At 46.4% G+C, this 23,844-nt stretch overlaps 2 protein-coding genes across 2 annotated transcripts in view; one reads left to right on the plus strand and one right to left on the minus strand.

The window, feature by feature from the left end:
- Positions 1 to 1,363, minus strand: part of ITGA11 (integrin subunit alpha 11) — a gene marked incomplete at its 5' end in the record, with an annotated part of 55,202 nt that extends 53,839 nt beyond the window's left edge. Inside the window, one exon of the mRNA XM_083871376.1 lies at positions 1,312 to 1,363. Coding sequence (XP_083727502.1) covers positions 1,312 to 1,363 — 52 coding nt within the window. The remainder of the gene's footprint in view (positions 1 to 1,311) is intronic.
- A 9,509-nt stretch (positions 1,364 to 10,872) lies between these two features.
- CORO2B (coronin 2B) overlaps positions 10,873 to 23,844 on the plus strand; it is a 31,646-nt gene continuing 18,674 nt past the window's right edge. The window contains exons 1-2 of the mRNA XM_083871308.1: positions 10,873 to 10,943; positions 18,726 to 18,800. The gene's annotated coding sequence lies outside the window, so the exon portion shown is untranslated. The remainder of the gene's footprint in view (positions 10,944 to 18,725; positions 18,801 to 23,844) is intronic.

Genomic DNA, 23,844 nt, shown 5'->3' on the forward strand with positions numbered 1-23,844 from the left:
ATATTATATTTTATATATTATATTTTATATAATATATTTTATATTATATTATATTATATTATATTGTATTATATATTATTTTATATGTTATATTTTTATATTATATTATATTGTATTATATATTATTTTTTGTTTTATTTTATTTTATAGGGTTTTTAAAATTTTATTTTATTTTATATTATATAATTTATTTATATTTTATTTCATTCTCTTTTATATTTTATTTTATTCCATTTTATGTTTTATTTTATATTATATTTTATATAATATTATATTTTATTTTATATTATATTATATTTTATATTATATTTTATATAATATTATATTCTATATGTTATATTATATTATATATTATTTTATGTTATATTATATTTTTATATATAATATTATATTATATTATATTATATTATATTATATTATATTATATTATAGTATAGTATAGTATAGTATAGTATATTTTTATTTTATTTTATTTTATTTATTTTATATTTATTTCCCTAATTCCCTCAGCCCCACATCCATCCCTCCATCCACACATGGATCCAATTATTCCCAGAAAAAAAAAAAAAAAAAAAAAAAAAAAAAAAAAAAAAAAAAAAAAAAAAACCATCTCAGCCGCGGTTCCCTTGAAAAGGATCCCCCGGCAAAAAATGGAAAAAAAAAAAAACAAAAACAAAACACCCTTAAAAAATCCCAAAAAAACTCCAATAAAAAGCCCTGGCGGAATGTGGCGCGTTTTCCCGCAGGAAGTTTGGGAATGTTCGCAGCTGGAGCCGGTGGCCGGGCTCTTGGCACTGACCAAAAACCGCTTTTTCCCCTCCATTTTTTCCCTTTTTTTCCCACTTTTCCTCCCATTTCCTCCCGTTTTGGCGCGCCTGGATTCCAGATGGGACCCGAGCAGGAATAAAAGCTCTTAAAGAATCGGTTTTTTCCAAGGAAAAAAAAACCCCAAAAAAAATCCTAAAAAAATCCATCCAAGCCGCAGGATCCGCTCCTGGAATTAAACCCCGCCTGAAACTTCTCCTAAATTTAACCCCGAGCTTTCCCTGCTTCCCAAAACCCAGAAAAAATGGATTTTTTTGGGGAAAAAGGGAATTTTTTCCCTCTAATATCCCTAATATTTGGGATTATCATGGTCCAAGCGCAGCAAGAATTGGGAATTCCGTGGGAATTCCAATATTTCCATCCTTTTTCCAGCTCCTGGTAAAACTTTTCCAATAGAACAACTTGAAGATTTTTTTTTTTTTTTTTCCCAGCGGTTTTTTCCAAACTATTCTCAGGTTTTTTTTGGGAATTGTGATGGGAACTCACCGAGCAGGAGGCAGAAGGAGCAGAGCAGGAAAATCCCGCCGGGAATGGCCATGGAATCGCCCCAAATTCCCGGAGCATCGGCGGGACCGGCGGCTCCCGGCTCCGATCCCGGCCCTGATCCCAAAAAAATCCCTTTTCCCGGTTCCCTGACAGCGGGACAAGCCCGGGACAGAGTGGGAGGGACCGGGAGAGCGGGAGGAGGGAAAGGGGATGGGAATGGGGGACGGCCTTTTCCAGCTGTGACACCCTTTAGGGAGCGGATTCCAGACGGGAATTCCAGCCTGGAATTGGCTGTGCCAGCCGGGAATTCTCACCTGGGATCAGCGGTGCCAGCTGGGAATTCTGACCTGGGACTGGCTGGTCCAGCCAGGAATTCTGACCTGGAATTCTGGGATGAAGTGCAGTGGGAAAGGATGGGCACAGCCTCCTCCAGGATTTAGGGAGTGGATTCCAGCTGGGAATTCCAGCCTGGAATTGGCTGTGCCAGCCGGGAATTCCAGCCTGGGATCAGCGGTGCCAGCTGGGAATTCTGACCTGGGATTGGACTTGGTCCAGCCAGGAATTCTGACCTGGAATCCTGGGATGAAGTGCAGTGGGAAAGGATGGGAATGGGGACAACCTTTTCCAGCTGTGGGACAGTTTAGGGAGCGGATTCCAGACGGGAATTCCAGCCTAGAATCGGCTGTGCCAGTCAGGAATTCTAACCTGGGATTGGCTGGTCCAGTTGGGAATTCTCATCTGGAATTGGAGATGGTCTAGCCGGGAATTGTGACCTGGGATTGGAGATGTGCCAGTCGGGAATTCTGACCTGGAATCCTGGGATGAGGTGCAGTGGGAAAGGATGGGAATGGGGACAACCTTTTCAAGTAGGGAGCGGATTCCAGACGGGAATTCCAGCCTGGAATAGGCTGTGCCAGCCGGGAATTCTCACCTGGGATCAGCGGTGCCAGCTGGGAATTCTGACCTGGGACTGGCTGGTCCAGCCAGGAATTCTGACCTGGAATAGTGGGATGAAGTGCAGTGGGAAAGGATGGGCACAGCCTCCTCCAGGATTTAGGGAGTGGATTCCAGCTGGGAATTCTGACTTGGAATTGGCTGTGCCAGTCGGGAATTCTGACCTGGGATTGGAGATGTGCCAGTTGGGAATTCTGACCTGGAATAGGCTGTGCCAGTCGGGAATTCTAACCTGGGATTGGCTGGTCCAGTTGGGAATTCTCATCTGGAATTGGAGATGGTCTAGCCGGGAATTGTGACCTGGGATTGGAGATGTGCCAGTCGGGAATTCTGACCTGGAATCCTGGGATGAGGTGCAGTGGGAAAGGATGGGAATGGGGACAGCCTTTTCCAGCTGTGGGACAGTTTAGGGAGCGGATTCCAGTCGGGAATTCCAGCCTGGGATTGGCTGTGCCAGCTGGGAATTCCAGCCTGGAATTGGAGATGTGCCAATTGGGAATTCTGACCTGGAATAGGCTGTGCCAGTCGGGAATTCTAACCTGGGATTGGCTGGTCCAGTTGGGAATTCTCATCTGGAATTGGAGATGGTCTAGCCGGGAATTGTGACCTGGGATTGGAGATGTGCCAGTAGGGAATTCTGACCTGGAATCGTGGGATGAGGACCCTTGGGAAAGGATGGGAATGGGGACAACCTTTTCCAGTAGGGAGCGGATTCCAGACGGGAATTCCAGCCTGGAATAGGCTGTGCCAGCCGGGAATTCTCACCTGGGATCAGCGGTGCCAGCTGGGAATTCTGACCTGGGACTGGCTGGTCCAGCCAGGAATTCTGACCTGGAATAGTGGGATGAAGTGCAGTGGGAAAGGATGGGCACAGCCTCCTCCAGGATTTAGGGAGTGGATTCCAGCTGGGAATTCCAGCCTGGAATTGGCTGTGCCAGCCAGCGGATTCCAGATGGGAATTCCAGCCTGGAATTGTGGGATGAGGTCCCTCAGGAGAGGATGGGAATGGGGACAATATTTTCCAGCCATGGGACAGTTTAGGGAGCAGATTCCAGTTGGGAATTCCAGTTTGGGATCAGCTGGTCAAGCCAGGAATTCTGGCCTGGAATCAGAGTTGGTCCAGTCAGGAATTCTCACCTGGGATCGGCTGGTCCAGTTGGGAATTCTGACCTGGAATCCTGGGATGAGGTGCAGTGGGAAAGGATGGGAATGGGGACAGCCTTTTCCAGCTGTGGGACAGTTTAGGGAGCGGATTCCAGTTGGGAATTCCAGCCTGGGATCGGCTGTGCCAGCCGGGAATTCTGACCTGGAATTGGAGATGTGCCAGTAGGGAATTCCAGCCTGGAATTGGCTGTGCCAGCCGGGAATTCTAACCTGGGATTGGCTGGTCCAGTTGGGAATTCCAGCCTGGAATTGGCTGTGCCAGCCGGGAATTCTGACCTGGGATTGGCTGGTCCAGTTGGGAATTCTCATCTGGAATTGGAGATGGTCTAGCCGGGAATTGTGACCTGGGATTGGAGATGTGCCAGTCGGGAATTCTGACCTGGAATCCTGGGATGAGGTGCAGTGGGAAAGGATGGGAATGGGGACAACCTTTTCCAGCTGTGGGACAGTTTAGGGAGCGGATTCCAGTTGGGAATTCCAGTCTGGAATCCACTGGTCCAGTCAGGAATTCTGACCTGGGATTGGCTGGTCCAGTCAGGAATTCTGACCTGGAATTCTGGGATGAAGTGCAGTGGGAAAGGATGGGAATGGGGACAACCTTTTCCAGCTGTGACACCCTTTAGGGAGCGGATTCCAGACGGGAATTCCAGCCTGGGATCGGCTGTGCCAGTCGGGAATTCTGACCTGGGATTGGACTTGGTCCAGCCAGGAATTCTCATCTGGAATCCTGGGATGAGATGCAATCAGTGGGAATGGGGATGACCTTTTCCAGTCATGGGACACTTCAGGGAGTGGATTCCAGCTGGGAATTCCAGCCAGGAATCAGAGTTGGTCCAGTTGGGAATTCCAGCCTGGGATCAGCGGTGCCAGCTGGGAATTCTGACCTGGAATTCTGGGATGAGGTCGCTTGGGAAAGGATGGGAATGGGAACAACCTTTTCCAGCCGTGGGACAGTTTAGGGAGTGGATTCCAGTTGGGAATTCTGACTTGGAATTGGAGTTTGTCCAGTCAGGAATTCTCACCTGGAATCCTGGGATGAGGAGGGGGGAAAGGGGGTGGAAAAATACTGGGAAAACACTGAAAGAAAAAAAGGCCAAAACTTGGAAAAAACTGGGAAAAGAAAGGAGGAGGGAAGAGGGAAACTGGGAGAGAAGAGGGAAAAATCTGGGAAGAAAAGGGAGAGAAACTGAGAAGAAAAAAAGGGAAAAACTGGGAAAAAAAAGGGGGAAAAAAAACCTGGGAGAGAGAGAAGGAAAATCTTGAGGAAAATAAAATAAAGGAGAAAAACTGGGAAAAGGCAGGAGGATCCAGGGAATGTTTCATCCCAGGGAACGAGTTCAGCTGGAGGCAGAGCTGGGAGTGACCTCAACCATTCCCAAAGGGAAGATCCCGTGGTTTTTTCCCAGATTAAAAATCCTTGGATGACCCTTGAAAAACCCTGGAGGAGGAGGAGGAGGAGCTGACCCCTGGATCCAGGAAAAAATCTTTTGTTTTTGTGGAAAAACCCTCTGGATAACAGGAATTTCTCATCCCCTGGATCCAAATCCCAACTCCTCCAAATCCCAGATTTTTTGTGCTTTTGTCTCATCACATTCCCAACTTTCCTGCCTGATTTTTTGGGATTATCCCAGGAGTTTTTCCAGATTTTTTCATTTTTTTTTTCCAGCTGTTCGTGCTGCTGCCTCGGGAGTTTGGGAAGAGCCAGGGCTGGAAACCAGGAATGTAAACACAAGACAGGAATGACAACAAATCCACAAATTCCCAGATTTCAGAGCAGGAGGAGTGGAATAAATAGATTTTATCCCACTCCAGAAGCTTTTCCCACATTCCAAGGAAAAATGGATATTCAGGAAGATCAAACCCCTATTCCAGAGTTGGATTTTGGGATTTTTTTTTTTTTTTCCCTCTGGATTTTCGGGAGTAGCTCCAAGCCAGGGCATGTGGATCCCTCATTCCCCATCCAGCTGAGCTCAGAGATGGTTTGGTCCAAAAAAATAAAATAAAATAAAATAAAATAAAATAAAATAAAATAAAATAAAATAAAGTAAAATAAAATAAAGTAAAATAAAATAAAATAAAATAAAATAAAATAAAATAAAATAAAATAAAGTAAAATAAAGTAAAATAAAATAAAATAAAATAAAATAAAATAAAGTAAATTTGGAAGCAGAATTCCAACCTCTCCCACAGCATCAGCTCTGCCCAGAGCCAGGAAAACAGGGAAGAGAAATTCCAGAGGAAAATAGGGATCAGCATCCCCTCAAATATGGGATGGGTCCTGGAATCTGGTCCCAAAATTTTGGGATGGATCCTGGGATCAAAACCCCAAAATTTTTGGGATGAATCCTGGAATTTGTTCCCAAAATTCAGGGATGGGTCCTGGGATCAAATCCAAAAAATTCTGGGATGGATCCTGGAATTTGGTCCAAAATGTTGGGATGGATCCTGGAATTTGCTCCCAAAATTCTGGGATGGGTCCTTGGATCAAATCCCAAAAATTCTGGGATGGATCGTGGCATAAAATCCCCCAAATTCTGGGATGGATCCTTGGATCTGCTCCCTAAAATTCTGGGGTGAATTCTGGGATCTGCTCCCAAAATTCTGTAATGGATCCTGGGATCAAAACCCCCAAATTCTGGGATGGATCCTGGGATCTGCTCCCAAAATTCTGGGATGGATCCTGGAATTTCCTCCCAAAATTCTGGGATGGATCCTGGAATCTGGACCCAGATATTGGGATGGATCCTTGGGATCAGCCCCCCTAGTACTGGGATGGATCCTGAAATCTGGTCCTGGAATTTGCTCCCAAAATTCTGGGATGGATTCCTTGGATCTGCTCCTAAAATTCCTGGAAGGATCTTGGATGCAGCTCCCCTAAAATGTTGGGATGGATCTTGGGATTTATCCCCCCAAAATCCTGGGGTGAATCCTGGGATCAAATCCAAAAAATTCTGGGATGGATCCTGGAATTTGCTCCCCAAAATTCTGGGGTGAGTTCTGGGATCTGCTCCCAAAATTCTGGGCTGGATCCTGGGATCAAAACCCCCAAATTTTGGGATGGATCCTGGGATCAAATCCAAAAAATTCTGGGATGGATCCTGGGATCGAATCCCAAAAATTCCGGGATGGATCGTGGCATAAAATCTCCCAAATTCTGGGATGGATCCTGAGATCTCCCCCAAAATTCTGTGGTAATCTCTGGGATCAGCCTCCAGAATTTTGGGATGGATCTTTGGGTTTATTCCCCAAAATTCTGGGCTGGATCTTGGGATCAACTCCCCAAAATTTCCCTTGAAGGGACCTTCCCCCTTCCCTCCCATCCCAGGGAAATCCAGGAATGCTCCTGGAGCCGGGGGAAAACCAGGAGCTGAGCCAAAGGTGTCGGGTTTGCCTCGGAAATTCCGACCGGAGCCGAACTCGTCCATCAACCATCGGATCCAGGCCTGGAAAACTCTCCTCAAATTCCCTGGGCCGGTTCCCACAGCCCGGGATTCCTGCCAGGAGCCTCTGCCAGCCTCAATTCCAGGGATTTTTCCAAGCTGTCACTGGATCCTGTAGTTTCCAAAGCCAGTTTTTCCCAAAATCCAGTTTTCCCCAAATCCAGCTTGTCCCAAATCAGCTTTTCCCAAAATCCAGTTTTTTCCAAATCCATTTTTTTCCCAAATCCAGTTTTTCCCAAATCCAGTTTTTCCCAAATCCAGTTTTCCCCAAATCCAGTTTTTCCCCCAAATCCAGTTTTTCCCCAGTAGACCGAAACAAAAATTCCCTTTCCATGGAATTCCTTTTTTTTTATGGAATTCCAGGTCTGTGCAAAAGCCCAGGGGAGCTCCAGGATGAGGAAGGAAAGATGGGAAATTCCATTCCCAGATCCCTGAAATTTTCTGGAATTCCGCTCATCCCAAGGGATGTCCCCGTGTGTATTCCTGGTGATGAAATTCCCATTCCCGGTGAAATTCCCATTCTCATTCCCATGATTTCCGCAGAAATTCCCGCCCGGCAGCGCCAGGAGAGGGAGCCTGAGGCGCTCCTGGATCCAGGAATTCTTCCTAATCCAGGGATTTTCCCAAATCCAGGGATTCCCCTCTCCAGGAATTCTCCCAAATCCAGGGAACTCTCCCAAATCCAGGGAATTTTTCCAGATCCAGAGAATTCTTCAGGATACAAGGAATTCTCTGCTCCAGGGAATTGTCCCAAATCCAGGGAATTGTCCCAAATCCAGGGATTCTCCTTTCCAAGGAGGGGCCGCATCCAGTGGGATCTGCTCTTCCCATTCCCAGGACAGGCCGAGGATGTTGATGGGAATTCTGGGATGCAGGTGGAAATGAAGGAATTTCTGGTCCCGACTGGAATTTTGGGATGCCGATGGGAATTCCAGGATGCAGGTGGGAATTCTGGGATGTTGATGGGAATTCAGGGAATTCTTGTCCTCATGGGAATTCTGGGATGCCAGTGGGAATTCTGGGATGCAGGTGGGAATTCTGAGATCTCTGATCCTGCTGATGGGAATTTTGGGAATTCTGGTCCTGTTGAGAATTCTGAGATGCTGCTGGAAATTCAGGAATTTCTGGTCCTGATTGGAATTCAGGGATGTTTATGGGAATTACGGGATGTCAATGGGAATTCCGGGGTCTCTGGTCCTGGTGGGAATTCAGGGAATTCTGGTCCTCATGGGAATTCAAGGATGCAGGTGGGAATTCTGGGATGCAGGTGGAAATTAGGGATTTCTGGTCCTGATTGGAATTTTGGGATGCCAATGGGAATTCCGGGATGCCAATGGGAATTCTGGGATCTCTGATCCTGCTGATGGGAGTTCAGGAATTTCTGGTCCTCATGGGAATTTTTATGGATGTTTATGGAAAAGCCGAAATTGCTGCCCAATAATTCCCCAAATAATCCCTGAACAATTCTCAAACAATTCCCCAGTAATTCCCTAATAATTCTCCAATAATCCCCAAATGATTTCCCAAATAATTAATTCCCTAATAATTAATTCCCCAATAATTAATTCCCCAGTGATCCTCAAACAATTCCTCAATAATCCCTGAATAATTTCCCAATAATCTCCAAATAATTCCCAAACAATTCCCAAACAATCCCCAAGTAATTCCCCAATAATTCCCAAGCAATTTCCCAATAATCCCGCAATAATTCCCCAATAATTCCCAAATAATTTCCCAAATAATTTCCCAAATAATTTCCCAAACAATTCCCAAATAATCCCCGAATAATTCCCCAATAACCTCCAATAATTCCCAAACAATTCCCAAACAATTCCCCAGTAATTCCCCAATAATTCTCCAATAATCCCCAAATGATTTCCCAAATAATTAATTCCCCAATAATTAATTCCCCAATAATTAATTCCCAAATAAACCCCAAACAATTCCTCAATAATCCCCGAATAATTTCCCAATAATCTCCAAATAATTCCCAAACAATTCCCAAATAATCCCCAAGTAATTCCCCAATAATTCCCAAGCAATTTCCCAATAATCCCCAATAATTCCTCAATAATTCCCAGATAATTCTCCAATGATTAATTCCCAATAATTCCCAAACAATTCCCCAATAATCCCACAATAATTCCCCAATAATTCCTCAATAATCCCCCAAACAATTCCCCAATAATTCCCCAATAATCCCCCAATAATTCCCAAACAATCCCCCAAATTCCCGGAATTTTCTGCATCTCCACTTTTCCCATCTATCCCCGATTGTTGTTTTTTTCCCAAATTTTCCCATTTTTTTCCCAAGCTGTTAATTAGAGATAATTAATTATCCACCTCTGGAATTAATTAATTATTCACCTCTGGGACCCGGAGCTTCTCCAAAGCTTCGGAAAATTCCGGATTTTCCTCCTCCACATCCAATTTCCCGGGATTATTTCCTTTTCCAAACCCCGTCCCGAGCTCTTCTTCATCCCAAGAATCCTCTGGGATCCTCCTGATCCAAACAAAAATTCAGATTTTTTTTTGGGAAAGGTCAGGGCAGGAAGGGGCGGGGCTTAGGGCTGGTGACGTCATTAATTCCCTGTTAATTGCATTGACCTTTCCCAGCCCCGTCACGTGGTTTATCCCTAAAAATAGCTGCTTTTCAAGGAATTTTTGGGATTTTTTTTCCTCCCCTCGGTCTTGGATCTGTTGGGGTTTTATAGGGAAGTTTGGCCTTGGGATAAAACTCATCTTCCATTGGATTCTTTAAAGAATTTTTATTTTCAATTTTAATTTTTAAATTATTTTTCATGTATTTTTATTATTTTTATTGTTTTTAAAAAATATTTTTATGCTTTTTTATGTTTATTTTTAATTTTTTTATTTTAAAATATTTTATTTTCTATTTTTATTTTTTCCTTTTAATTTTTTATTATTATTTTTATTATTAATTTTATTATTATTTTATTTAGTATTATTTTTTATTTAGTATTATTTTTTATTTAGTATTATTTTTCATTTATTATTATTTTTAATTTTAAAAATTTAAATATTTATTTTCTACTTTCATTCTTTAATTTTATATTTCTCTACGTATTTATTTATTATCATTTCCATTTTAAAATGATTTTTTATTTTCTACTTTTATCCTTTCATTTTCTATTTATTATCATTATTTTAAATATTTTTCTTTTAAATTTTATTTTAATTATTTTAATTTCTTTCATTGTTTTAAATTTAAATTTAAGCGGAGCTGGCGATCATAAAAACGGGGGGGGAAATTAAATAAAAAGGAGGAAAAAAATTAAAAATAAATTTGTTTTTCCATCCGGAGGGGGCGGGGCCGGAGGGGGCGGAGAATCGGCCTTTGGCGCCCCCTGGCGGCCGCTCCCGGTATGGCAGCGCTGCTGGTCACAAAGGGTTAAATCAGAACCGGGGCTGGATTCGAACCGGGGCTCCCCAAGGGTTAACGCGGCTCCAGGGCCAGATCAGAACCGGGGCTCCCCAAGGGTTAAATCAGAACCGGGGCTGGATTCAAACCGGGGATCCCCAAGGGTTAACTGGGCGGTACCGGAGGGTTAAATCGATGGTACTGGGGCTCCCTAAGGGTTAACTGGGCTGTCCTATATCCCCCCAAAGGTTAACCGGGCTGTCCCATATCCCCCCAAGGGTTAACCGGGCGGTCCCCAAGGGTTAACTGGGCTGTCCCACATCCCCCCAAGGGTTAACCGGGCTGTCCCACATCCCCCCAAGGGTTAACCGGGCTGTCCCACATCCCCCCAAGGGTTAAGGGGCGGTCCAGCCCCCGCAGGGCTCAGGCGGCTCTGGTTCCCCCCCAGGCGGTGCCGCTCCCCCGGGGCCGGGCCGGGGGCGGTGCGGGCAGCGCTGACATCACGGCGGAGCCGGGCTGGGCCGGGCTGGGCTGGGCTGGGCTGGGCTGAGCTGCGGGCAGGGAGCGCTCCCCGCCCGGCGCTGGGCACTCCCCACCCTCCTCCTCCTCCTCCTCCTCCTCCTCCTCCTCCTCCTCCTCCTCCTCCTCCTCCGTGTCCCCGCTGCCGCTCCAGCCGCATGAGCGTCCCCCAGGTAAGGACGGGGTGTCCCCCAGGTGAGGACAGGGTGTCCCCAGGTGAGGACAGGGTGTCCCCAGGTGAGGACAGAGCCGGCCCGGCCCCTCCCGGCCGAGCTGCCGCTTCTCCCGGCCCCGATCGCGGCGATTCCAGCCCCTCCCGCGGCCGCGGCGGCTCCGGCCCCGCAGCTCTGCTGCAGTTTTAACCCTTGGAGGGGGCGGTGGGAGCGGGGGGACCCCTGGGAGGGGCGGGATGGCAGCGGAGAGTGGCCGGGAGGGGTTGGGATCATGAACCGGGAATGATGCGGGCCGGGAACCCTCCCAAAATCGGGAATGCTCCAAATCCAGCATCTCCCGAATCGAGAATCCTCCAAACCCAGCATCTCCCGAAGCCAGCATCCCTTAAACAGAGCATTCCCCAAACCGCACATCATCATCCCCAAAACGCGCATCCCCCAAACCCGGCATCCCCCGAACTGGGAGTCCTCCCCAAACCCAGAATCCTCCCCTAACCGAGCATCCCCCGGATCTAAAATCCTCCAAACCGAGCATCCTTCCCAAACCGAGCATCCTCCCCTAACCCAGCATCCTCCCCTAATCCAGCATCTCCCCCTAAACCCAGAATCCCCTGGACCAAAAATCCTCCAAACCGAGCATCCTTTAAACGGAGCATCCTCCCCAAACCCCTCATCCCCCCATCCCCTAAATTCAGCATCCTCCCCAAACTGAGCATCCTCCCCTAAACCCAGCATCCCCCAAACCCAGCATCCCCTGGACTAAAAATCCTCCAAACCCCTCATCCTCCCCTAACCCAGCATCCTCCCCAAACCCCTCATCCCCCTCATCCCCCAAACTCTGCATCCTCCTCACCCCCAAACCCCTGATCCCGCATCCCCCAAATCTCCCGTCCCGCGGTTCCTCCCTGAGCCCCTTCCCGGCCTCCACAGGTGTCGGGAGGGCGTGGAAAACCTCGGGAACGGGAGGAGGGGCGGCCCCAAACCCACCCCGGAGCCGCTCCCGGGTTTGGCTTCCTCGGGGTCGATCCTGTCTGTCCCCATCCCGGGATCCCTGGGAGCTGATCCCACTTTTCCATCCCTGATCCCATTTTTCCATCCCTGATACTGCTGTCACATCCCTGATCCCACTTTCCCTTCCCTGATCCCACTTTTCCATCCCTGATCCCATTTTTCCACCCCTGATCCACCCCTGATCCCGCTCTCCCACCCCTGATCCCACTGTCACATTCCTGATCCCATTTTTCCATCCCTGACCCCACTTTTCCATCCCTGATCCCATTTTTCCATCCCTGATCCCACTTTTCCATCCCTGATCCCGCTCTCCCACCCCTGATCCCACTGTCACATCCCTGATCCCATTTTTCCACCCCTGATCCCATTTTTCCATCCCTGATCCCACTGTCACATCCCTGATCCCACTTTTCCATCCCTGATCCCAGTTTCCCACCCCTGATCCCACTTTCCCTTCCCTGATCCCATTTTTCCATCCCAAGGCCAGGGTTGTGCCCCTGGATCCTGCTGGATTTGCAGCAAAGGGGCCAATTCCAGACTGTGGGATCCCTGGGATTTGGGATCAGGGAGCTCCAGGATTTGGGATTGGGGAGCTCCAGGATTTGGGACCAGGGAGCTCCAGGATTTGGGATTTGGGAGCTCCAGGATTTGGGATCAGGGAGCTCCAGGATTTGGGATCGAGGAGCTCCAGGATTTGGGATCAGGGAGCTCCAGGATTTGGGATCAGGGAGCTCCAGGATTTGGGATTGGGTATCTCTGTGATTTGGGATCAGGGAGCTCCAGGATTTGGGATTGAGGAGCTCCAGGATTTGGGATCAGGGAGCTCCAGGATTTGGGATTGAGGAGCTCCAGGATTTGGGATCAGGGAGCTCCAGGATTTGGGATCAGGAAGCTCCAGGATTTGGGATCAGGGAGCTCCAGGATTTGGGATCGGGGATCTCCAGGATTTGGGATCAGGGAGCTCCAGGATTTGGGATCAGGGAGCCCCAAGCCCGTCCCAGCCCCAGGGTGTGGCCCGATGACTCCGGGAGGACATTCCAGGGAATCGGCCTTGGGAAGGGTCTGGGATGAGCTCAGCGAGCTCTGGGAATGGGACGGATGATCCCATAAAATCTGGGCTGTGACACAGGCCGGGAACAGCTGGAATTTTGGGAATGACGCCGGTTTGGTGCGCTGGGAGTGGAGCTGATCCCTCTCCAAATCCTGGGATGGGACGTGGGAACATCCCAGTAAAAACAGGGAGAATCCCTCTTTCCCATGTTTTTTTTTTCCTTTAGGAAAATAATTTTGGGGTGTCCCCAGCGCTGCCTTTGGGGCTGGATATTCCCAATCCGTGCCAAAATCCCTGGAAAAGCGTTTTCCCAACAATTCCAGACAGGGATCCATGAACAGGCCGGAATTTGGGATCTAAATTTACAACTGGGGGATCAAAGAGCCCCAAATTCCCGGATATCCAGGGGGGCAGTTGGAAGCCGGGCTGGGAATTTGGAGTGCTCATTCCCATTTATTTTTTTGGATTGGGAATGGATTTATCCAGGGAAAAAGGCCCCAGGGAAAAGCACCTGCAGCAGGATGAGGAATTTTCTGTTGAGATTTTCAGGGAATGGATGAGCAAAAGGGAAAAAAAAAGTTTTCTGTCTTCTTTCCCAAAATTCCCTCAGTTCCATCCCTTGTGGAATTTTATCCCTGGATTAAAAAAAAAAAAAAAAAAAAAAAAAAAAAAAAAAAAAAATTCCTTAAATCCCTTATGGATTTTTATCTCCTGGATAAACGTGGAATCCAAAGGAATTTTGGGAGCAGATTCCTGAGCTGGCACAGCGAAGATTCCAGGGGTTTTTTTTCCAAGAAAAACTGGGATGTGGAATGTGGAGAGGAGAAAAGGGAAGCGGGACAAGGCTGGGAGAGGCTTTTCCCGGGATGTTTTTGGCTCTCTGGATCCAGGAAAAGCCGCCGGAAACGGTGGGATTTGGGGATGAGAATTGTTCCCACAGCCGGGCAGGAAAAGGGGGGAGCCCCAGGGAATTCCTGGATCCACATCCTGCCCCAGCTGCTGCCGCTGCTTTATCCGGGACAGGGATCGGGGATTCTCCTCCTCCCACGCTGGAAACCTTGGATTGGCTTTTCCAAAGCTGGAAAATATTCCTGAGCGATTCCTCCCAAGAGGGAAAAAAATCCAATGGGAAAATCTCCCAGGCATCGGAGAGAGGGAACACAAAGAGCTTTTCCTGGGATTTCAGGGGTGGGAAAAAAAAAACAACTTTGGAATTATTTCCTGTCCTGAGCCACCCCCTCCCTCCCTTCCCACAGGAAGGAGCTGCAGCCCCCTGGAATTAAAATTTGGAATTAAAAATAGGAGGGAGTTGGATCCATGGGAATGCTGGGAGAGCCCAAATTCCCTGGAATCACAAAAATTTGGAATTAAAAATAGGAGGGAGTTGGATCCATGGGAATGCTGAGAGAGCCCAAATTCCCTGGAATCATGGCCTGGATACCATGGAAAGGCCAATCCAGGATTGTTTTTTTCCCGGTTTCCAGAAGATCTGAAGGAATCCGGGATAATTCTTTTTTGCTGTGGAGTCCGGGGTTGGTCTCCGTGCCTTGGAAAGGGAAAAACATCCCAAAATTTTGGGAATTTTTAGCCTGGAGGAGCAGGAAGCTGAAGGATTTGAGGAGGAAGGGAAAGGGCAGGAAAGAGATTCCTGTGCCTTGAAAAGGGGAACGGAATCCTTGGGAATATCCAGGTGGGAATTTCCATGTGGGAAAATCCAAGTGGGAATTCTGTGGTCAAAGAGGAGCCGGAAAATTTAAGCTTTCCCATTCTAGAGGCTGCTCCCAAATCCCAAATTAGCAAATTCCTGGGATCTGGGGGGGTGTGGCCATTTCGGGAAGAGGGATTGGAAATGGTTGGAATTTTTCCCCGAAAAAAACGCTGCTGGAAGGAGGACGGGCCCGGGATGATCCTGTGGCTCCTCCGGCTTTCATTGGCAAAATCGTGGAGCTGGGATCCGAAGGAATGGGAAATTCCAAAGGATTGGGAATGTTGAAACGATTGGGAATGTCCAAAGGAATGGGGAATTCCAAAGGGATGGGAAATTCCAAAGGATTGGGAAATTCCAAAGGATTGGGAAATTTAAAGGAATGGGAACATCCAAAGGTTTGGGAACATTGAAACGATTGGGAATGTCCAAAGGAATGGGGAATTCCAAAGAATTGGGAAATTTTAATGGATTGGGAAATTCCAAAGGATTTGGAACATCCAAAGGAATGGGAAATTTAAAGAAATGAGAAATTCCAAAGGAATGGGAAATTCCAAAGGAATGGAAAATTTAATGGATTGGGAAATTCCAAAGGATTGGGAACGTCCAAAGGAATGGGAATGTTGAAAGGATTGGGAATGTCAAAGGAATGGGAAATGTAAAGAAATGAGAAATTCCAAAGGAATGGGAACATCCAAAGGATTGGGAAATTCCAAAGGATTGGGAAATTTAAAGGAATGGGAAATTCCAAAGAATTGGGAAATTCCAAAGGATTGGGAAATTTAAAGGAATGGGAAATTCCAAAGAATTGGGAAATTTAAAGGATTGGGAACATCCAAAGGAATGGGAAATTCCAAAGAATTGGGAAATTCCAAAGGAATGGGAAATTTAAAGGATTGGGAAATTCCAAAGGAATGGGAAATTTAAAGGATTGGGAAATTCTGAAGGAATGGGAAATTCCAAAGGATTGGGAACGTCCAAAGGAATGGGAACGTTGAAAAGATTGGGAATGTCAAAAGGAATGGGAAATTCCAAAGGAATGGGAAATTTAAAGGATTGGGAAATTCCAAAGGATTGGGAAATTTAAAGGAATGGAAAATTCCAAAGGAATGGGAAATTCCAAAGGAAACAGAGCCAACCCCAAATCCCAGAAAGGAAATTCCCACTTTTCCCTGTCGGGATCCAAGAAACGCCGCCCCCGGGAAGTTCTCCTTGGCTGGGAGGTCGGAATGCCGGGATATTCCCGCTGGGAATTCTCGCTGTCCTCTGCTGCCTCGGAAGGGCAGATTTGGTGCTGATCCGTGGAAAAGCTGATACCGGATCAATCAATCCTGGCCGGAATGGCCGGGCAGGGAATTGGGATTTGGAGAACAGGGATCGATTTCCCGGGAATGCAGAGTGGAAAGTTGCTAAAAATGGATTTCGTGGAGCAGATTCCTGTCCTTGAGAATTCCAAATGGGCTTCAGGAGAGCCGGAGAGGGAATTTGGGATAAGGGATGGAGGGACAGGACACAGGGAATGGCTGGAAAAGTGGAAAAAGGGGGGGATTTGATGGGATTTTGGGAAGGAATTCCTGGCTGGGATGGAATTCCCAGATTTGCCGTGGCTGCCCCTGGAATGTCCAAGGCCAGGTTGGAGCAGCCTGGACAGAGAATCCATGGAATGTGGGAAGTGGGACATTTCCTGCCTCATTATTCCTTAAAATCCCTTTCCCTTTCCTCCTTTTTTCCTCCCTTTTCCCTCTTTTTCCTTCCCTCATTCCCAAATTCTCCAGAAAACTTGGGAAAACCCCAATCTTTGGGATCGCTGGGGGTTGGGAACAGGGATCCGGCAAAGGAAAATTCCCTGTTCCAATAAAAGCCTCCCCTCATCCACGGCAACTCCGGCCCTCGGCTTTTTAATGAGCTCTAATTGGGATTCCGTGCAATTAATTGGGATTCAATGGAATTAATTGGGGTCGTTAACGGGATCTGTTTCTCACACCCGGCCAGGCCCGGCTCATTCCCAACCCCCCCTCCCCTTCCTGCTTTTTTTTTTTTTTCTCCCATGGAATTTTATCAAACCGTCAATGGTTCCATTCATCCCGCGAGGATCTCGGATTCCTCTGTCCCCGAGTCATTCCCTAAATCTGGCACAGAGGGGGAAAAATAAAATCTTGGGATGGATGGAGGGAGGGAGGGAGGGAAACGGCTCCGGTGCCCCCCAAATCCCTGGATTTTGGTATTCCCGGCGTTCCCGGCTGGCAGCCAAGGCCTCTCCCAGAAATCCTGCGCTCCTTTGTTTGTGGCAAAGGCTCCCAGGCATGGAATCGGTGCTGGAAAAACTCTGGGAGCGGAATTCCTGGGAAAATCCCAGCCAGGGAAAGGCTGGAGTGGGAAAAATGGGGATCAATAAATGGGGATCGATAAATTGGGGATCGGTAAATTGGGATCGATAAATGGGGGATCCATAAATGGGGATCCATAAATTTGGATTGATAAATGGGGATCTATCAATCAGGATCAATAAATGGGGATCAATAAATGGGGGATCAATAAATGGGGATCAATAAATTTGGATGGATAAATGGGGATGGGTAAATGGGGATCCATAAATGGGGATCAAAAAATTGGGATCAATAAATGACGATTGAAAAATGGGGATCAATAAATTTGAATCCATAAATGAGGATCAACAAATGGGGATCCATAAATCGGGGTCGATACATTGAGATCGATAAATGGGGATTGAAAAATGGCGATCAATAAATGGGGATCAATAAATGGGAATCTATAAATCAGGATGAGTAAATGGGGATCAATAAATTTGCATCGATAAATGGGGATGGGTAAATGGGAATCCATAAATGGGGATCAAAAAATGGGGATCAATAAATGAGGATCAATAAATGGGGGATCCATAAATCAGGGTCGATACATTGAGATCAATCAATGGGGATTGAAAAATGGGGATCAATAAATGGGAATCTATAAATCAGGATCAGTAAATGGGGATCAATAAATGGGGGATCCATAAATGGGGATCAATAAATTTGGATGGATAAATGGGGATGGGTAAAGGAGGATTCAATAAATGGGGATCAGGATCAATAATAAATCAGGATCAATAAATGGGGATCCATAAATGGGGATCAAAAAATTATGGGTAAATTTATGGGAAAATTATGGAAAATTATGGGAAAATGATGGAAAATTTATTTAAAATTTTGGGAAAATTATGAAAAAATGTGGGCAAAATATGGAAATTTTATGAAAAATTATGGAAAAATTATAGAGGAATTATGGGGAAATTATTGAAAAACTATCAAAAATTATGAGGAAATTATGGGAAAATTAATGGAAAATTATGGAAATTTAATGATAAATTATGGGGAAATTGCGGAAAAAAATATGGAAAAAAATATGGAAAAATCCGCCTGTCCCAAAAACTTGGGAAAAGCAAAATTCTGTGTGGTGCATCCTGGGAAACTTCTGGAGATGTTTGGGATGGGGCGGTGCCAGGAACAGGATCATTGTCATGGAATTGATTCCGGATTTGGGAACAGGAATGGATTTGGGAATGGAAATGGATTTGGGATTGCATTTGGGAATGGGGATGGATTTGGGAACAGGGAATGGATTTGGGAATGGAAATGGATTTGGGATTGAATTTGGGAATGAGGATGGATTTGGGCATGGGAACGACCCAAAAGGCTGAGCCGGGAATTCCAGGAATATCCAAGGAAAAGCTTGGATGCGGCTTGGAGCACCTTGGGATGAGGGAAGCGTCCCATGGAATGGAATTCCAGCTCCATCCGCACCCAAGGCATTCCAGAATTCCACAATTCCAGGATTTCCAGTCTTGGCCAAGCCTGACCCATCCCAACCCTTGGAATTCCACTGGGGGCTGGATTTAACCCCCAAATCCTTGGGATCGTCATCCCTGTTTTATCCCTGTTCCCCAATTCTGGTTCAGGATGGATCCCGGTTGGAATTTGGATTCCAAAGGTGTTTTATTTTTTCCTTCTTTTTCCAGGCTCCTGGAGCATCCCTGATTCCCTGAGCTCCGTGTCCATCCCGGGGGATCCCGAGGAGGAGCCGAGCGGGGCAGGTGAGGGATTGGGAAATGAAAATTCCCGGGATTGGGAAATGAAAATTCCCGGGATTTGGTGCCGCGCTCAATTTGGGAATTTCCCATCCACAGCCGCTCTCATCCCAAATTTTCTCGCTGGAAGTTGGGAATTCGCTTCCATGGGTTTTTATCCATAGGATTGCGGCAGATTCCATGGATTTCCTCCCGGAATTCCACCCGTTATCCCAAAGGGTCAAACCTCTGGAATGTTCGGGGATTAGGACGAAGAGAATTAATTAAGGGAACGATCCAAAATGGATGGAAAAAAAAAAAAATCGGGCAGGGATGAGAATTCCCCGCAGGCTCATCCAGAGGGATCCCAACCTTTGGAAAAATTGTGTGAAAATTATTGAAAAATCTGAGGAAAACTTGGGAAAAAAATGGGATTTTGAGGGATTTGGGGCTGGGGATGGATGTGGGTGCTTTGAGGAAAATGAGGAAAATGAGGAAAATGAGGAAAAGAGGGAAAACAAGGATACCAGTCAAGGCTCCCCGGCCTTGCTCCGGATGGTTCCGCGGCTCCCGGAGCACAAGGAAAGGTTTGTCCGGGCTCGGATTCCCGAGGTTGGGAAGGGGGAGGGTTCGGTGCCATCCCGTGACCTTCATCCTCCTCCTCCTCCTCCCCCGGGAATCGGGAATGTGCACTTTGGAATATCGAGCGCGTCCCGCTGGTTTTTCTTTCTGATTTTATTTTATGGGTTTGGTCGGTTTTTATTTCTGTTATTTCTGCTGGGAAATACTTCCCAAAAAACCCCCCCAAAATTTCTTTTTTTTCCTCCCCCAATTTTTTTTTCCCCCTAAAAATTTTTCTTTTTTTTCCCCAAAAAAAGTCTCTTTTTCCCTAAAAAATATTCTTTTTTTCCTCCAAAATATTATCTTTTTCCCCAAAAAATTTTCTTATTCCCCCCCGCAAAAGTTCTTTTTTTCCCCTCAAAAAAAATTCTTTTTCTTTCCCCAAAAAATTCTTTTTTTCCATAAAAAATATTTTTTCCCAAAAAAATTGTTTTCCTCGCCCCCCAAAAATTCTTTTTTCCCCCTCAAAAAAATTCATTTTCCCCCCAAAAGTTCTTTTTTTCCCCAAAATAAATTCTTTTTTTTTCCCCAAAAAAATTCTTTTTCCCCCAAAAAAATTCTTTTTCCCCCAAAAAAATTCTTTTTCCCCCTCCAAAAATTTCTTTTTCTTCCACAAAAAAAATTCTTTTATTCCCTAAAAAAATTCCTTTTTTCCCCACCAAAAAAAAAAAAAAAAAAAGAAAAGAAAAAAAAAAAAAAATCCCCCCAAATTATTTTTTCCCTATTTTTTTTTTCCCTGCGCAAAAAAAAATCCCTCAAAAAATCCTTTTGGCGATTTTGGGATTTTGGAAGCCAAATCCAGGAGCTGGGATGGGACTGGCTCTCATTCCCAGAAATATTTGGAATTTTTGACGTGGAAAAGGAGAATTGTTGGAGCTTCCTCCTCAAATCCCGGGAAAAAAAAAAATTCCCAGGAGAAATAAATTTCTCTGCCTGATGAAAATCCCTTGGAAAGGGATTTTTTTTCCAGATTATCCCAATATTTCTGCTCCTAATGGATTTTTTCCCGCAATTTTTTGATCCTTTCCCAGCCAGCATCTCCCTAAGGATTTTTTTCCCGGTGGGATCCATTTTCCATGACAATTCCATCCCTTTCATCCCCTTTTTTTCCCCATTAAAAAGCTGATTTTGGGAAAAGTTTGGATTGACAGAATCTTCCCACCTGCGGCTTTTCCTTGGGACAAATCCAAATTTCTGGATCCTGCCTGGAAAATCCAAGAATTTCCGATGGGACGTGAAATAATTCTCATGGATAAATCCCTTCCTCACCCTCATTCCGACGGGAAAAGCGACTTTTCCTCCTCTCTGACTTCCCAAAAAAAAAAAAAAAAAAAAAAAAATCAGGAAAAAAACTGGATTATTTTTTTTTTTTTTCCTCAAGAGAAGAGAATTCCAAGAGAGAATTCCCGGGGGTGGTGCCCCAGGGCAGCTCCGGGGGCTGGGAATGTTTTTTTATTTTGGATAAACAGAGTGGGAGGAAAATTCCGACCTCATTTCCGCGATATTTTGATTTTTTTTTTTGGGATCATTCTTGGCACGTGAAGCCTGGGAAAGTTTGGGTTTTTTTATTTTTTTCCTCCTCCAGGAGTTTTCCTGGATGGAAAATGATCCAAACTCTGCTTTTTTTGCACTTTTCCGAGAATTCCGCGTGGAAATTCGGGAATTGTGATCCGGGAGGGAAGAGAATTCCCGGGAATTGCTCAGCTCCATCCGGCCTCACCTGGAGCTTTTTTTCCCGGCTCTTTCCCATTCCCAGGATTTCCAGGAAAGTCAAAAAAATCCTTGAAAAATTGAACTCCAGGGAAAAATCCCAGGCTGGAAAAAAAAAAACGCTCAGCTGGGAGATTCCCAGCTGGAATTGTCCCGCATTCCATGGATTCTGTCGCTCTCCCCGGCTGCTCCAAGCTCCATCCGACCTCACCTCCAACATTCCGAGGGATCCTCGGATCTCTGGGAATTCCATCTCCGCTTCGCTCGGGAAGAATCCCTTCCCAACATCCCATAATCCCACATTTCAAAAATAGAATTCCATGATTTTCATGGAATCGCTTCATCCTTTGGGAGCTCTGTGGAATCACAGAGGAGGAAACGGGATCGGAATTCCCGAAAATTCCCATCTGGGGGTCGGCTCCCGGCCCTTCCTGAGCAGCAGGAAGGGTTCGGGTGTTTTTTTTTCCCTGGAATTCCCGGGAAATGAATGGAATTTTTTCCTTTCCCTCTCTGCACAGAGCTCCATGAGGGACCTGCACAAGGCTGAGGTGCTGGGGAGCAAACGCGGCCTGGTGAGTGAGTGTCCCCGGCCGGGAATTCCGGCTCGGAACGCGACAGAATCCATGGAAAATCCAGACCCAGCCAGCCCAGAGCCCCTGGGAACAAAGGGAATTCTCGGCATTCCCACCCCACATCCCAAATTTCTTTGAGTTTTCCCCTCTTGGGTTGAAGGGTCAAGGTTGGATCAGGAATTCCAAACCTGTGGTGAGGATGGATCGGGAATTCCAGCCCCATGAACAGGTTGGATTGGGAATTCCAGCCCCGTGATGAGGCTGGATTGGGAATTCCAGTCCTGTGGTGAAATCGGATTGGGAATTCCAAACCTGTGGTGAGGTTGGATTGGGAATTCTTGCCCCATGGTGAGGTTGGATTGGGAATTCCAAACTCGTGGTGAGGTTGGATTGGACATTCCAGCCCCACGACCAGGTTGGATTGGGAATTCCAGTCCCATGGTGAGGCTGGATTGGGAATTCCAGCCCCAGGGCCAGGTTGGATTGGGAATTCCAGCCCCATGGCTGAGCTGGATTGGGAATTCCTGCCCCATGGTGAGGTTGGATTGGGAATTCCAAACTCACGGTGAGGTTGGACTGGGAATTCCAAACCCATGACAAGGCTGGATTGGGAATTCCAGCCCCATGGTGATGTTGGATTGGGAATTCCTGCCCCAGGGCCAGGCTGGATCAGGAATTCCAGCCCCAGGACCAAGTTGGATCAGGAATTCCAGCCTCAGGGCCAGGCTGGATTGGGAATTCCTGCCCCATGGTGAGGCTGGATTGGGAATTCCAGCCAGCTCCTCATCCCGAGTTTTCCTCTCCCAGTGGAAGAAATTCCTGGATTGGGATGGGGAAGCGCCTTTAGAGGGGCTCTCCCAGCGCGTTTTGAGTTTTTCCAGCCTGGATTTCACCTCTGGATATCAATCCCAAAAAAATCCTAGGATATCAATCCCAAAACATCTCCTGGCTCCAGCTGGGTGGGATCTGGGATCACCCCAAATCCTTTCCCAAATGGAGCAAATCCTTTGGGATTTAATCCCTGAGGCTCCCAAATCCCTCAGTCCCGATGCTCCCGAGGCAGATTCCGTGTGGGATCCACCAGAAATCTGGGATCAGAAATCCATCAGAAATTCCCTGGGCTCTATCCCGGGAATCCCTCCAGGAATGTGAATCCAGAGGGGATTTTTCCTGGAAAAATTCCAAATTTTAACATTTTTTTCCCCGTTTTCCACACAAGGGAATTGCGGGATGGGATTGGGCAGCTCCAGCTCCTTCCCAGCAAATTCCAGATCCTTGATTTTCCTCTGGAAAAGCGGCTCCTGTTTTGTGCCCGGCCTTAATGGAGCCATTGATGCTGGAAATGTCAAACTCCAGCATTCCTGACCTTTCCCATGGAAAATAAAACTTCCCGGGATGTGCCGGATCCGGAGGCAGGGAGGGAAAACAACCCCAAGTTTGGGATTTTTACAAAATTCCCACAAAACTCAGGTTTTTATCCAGAAAATCCCAGACAGGGAATTTTTTGTCACCAGCACAGAAAAATCAGGAATTACAGAAATCTCAGATCCCTTTCCTGAAAATCCTTTTCCCGATGATTTTTCCAAGAAAATCCCATTTTTTTTTTCCCTCTACTCAACCAAACCCATCGGAAGAACAGCAAATCCTGAGGAAAGATTCCTTTATTCCCATTAAAAACCCTCAGGACTCGCCAAGTGCCATGGGAACAACACAAAAGCTGCTGGGAGGGCACAATTCCAAGAAAAAAATAAAAACAACACCAAAAAACCCAGAAAGGATAAATTTTTTCCCCCAAAAAAAAATTCCAGGTGAAAGCAGGAAGGAATCTCTCCGTGATCTTGGACGCTCGGGGCGGATTAACGGGATCTATTTTTAGGATATCCAGGTTTTTTCGGGATTAGGGCCGGAGCTCTTTGCCTGTTGTTGTGGCCGGAGCTTCTTTTCCCGATTTTTCTCCCTCGTTCCTGCTGTTTCCAAGGCTCCCGAGGGATGAAAGGAGCCTTTGAGAAGCCAAACACATGGAGACGGGGAAAGGCTGCTCCGGGGAAAGGCTGGAGCTGCCAGGAAAGTGGGAAAAGGTCCAAGCTCGGCTGGGGGGCTGTTCCCGGGTTCTTTTCCCGGTTTTCCAGGCGTTGTTATTCCCAGGGAATGAGGACAGAGCTGGGATT

Source organism: Zosterops lateralis (assembly GCF_965231275.1).
Source record: "Zosterops lateralis genome assembly, chromosome: 13".
Classification (NCBI taxonomy): Eukaryota; Metazoa; Chordata; class Aves; order Passeriformes; family Zosteropidae; genus Zosterops; species Zosterops lateralis.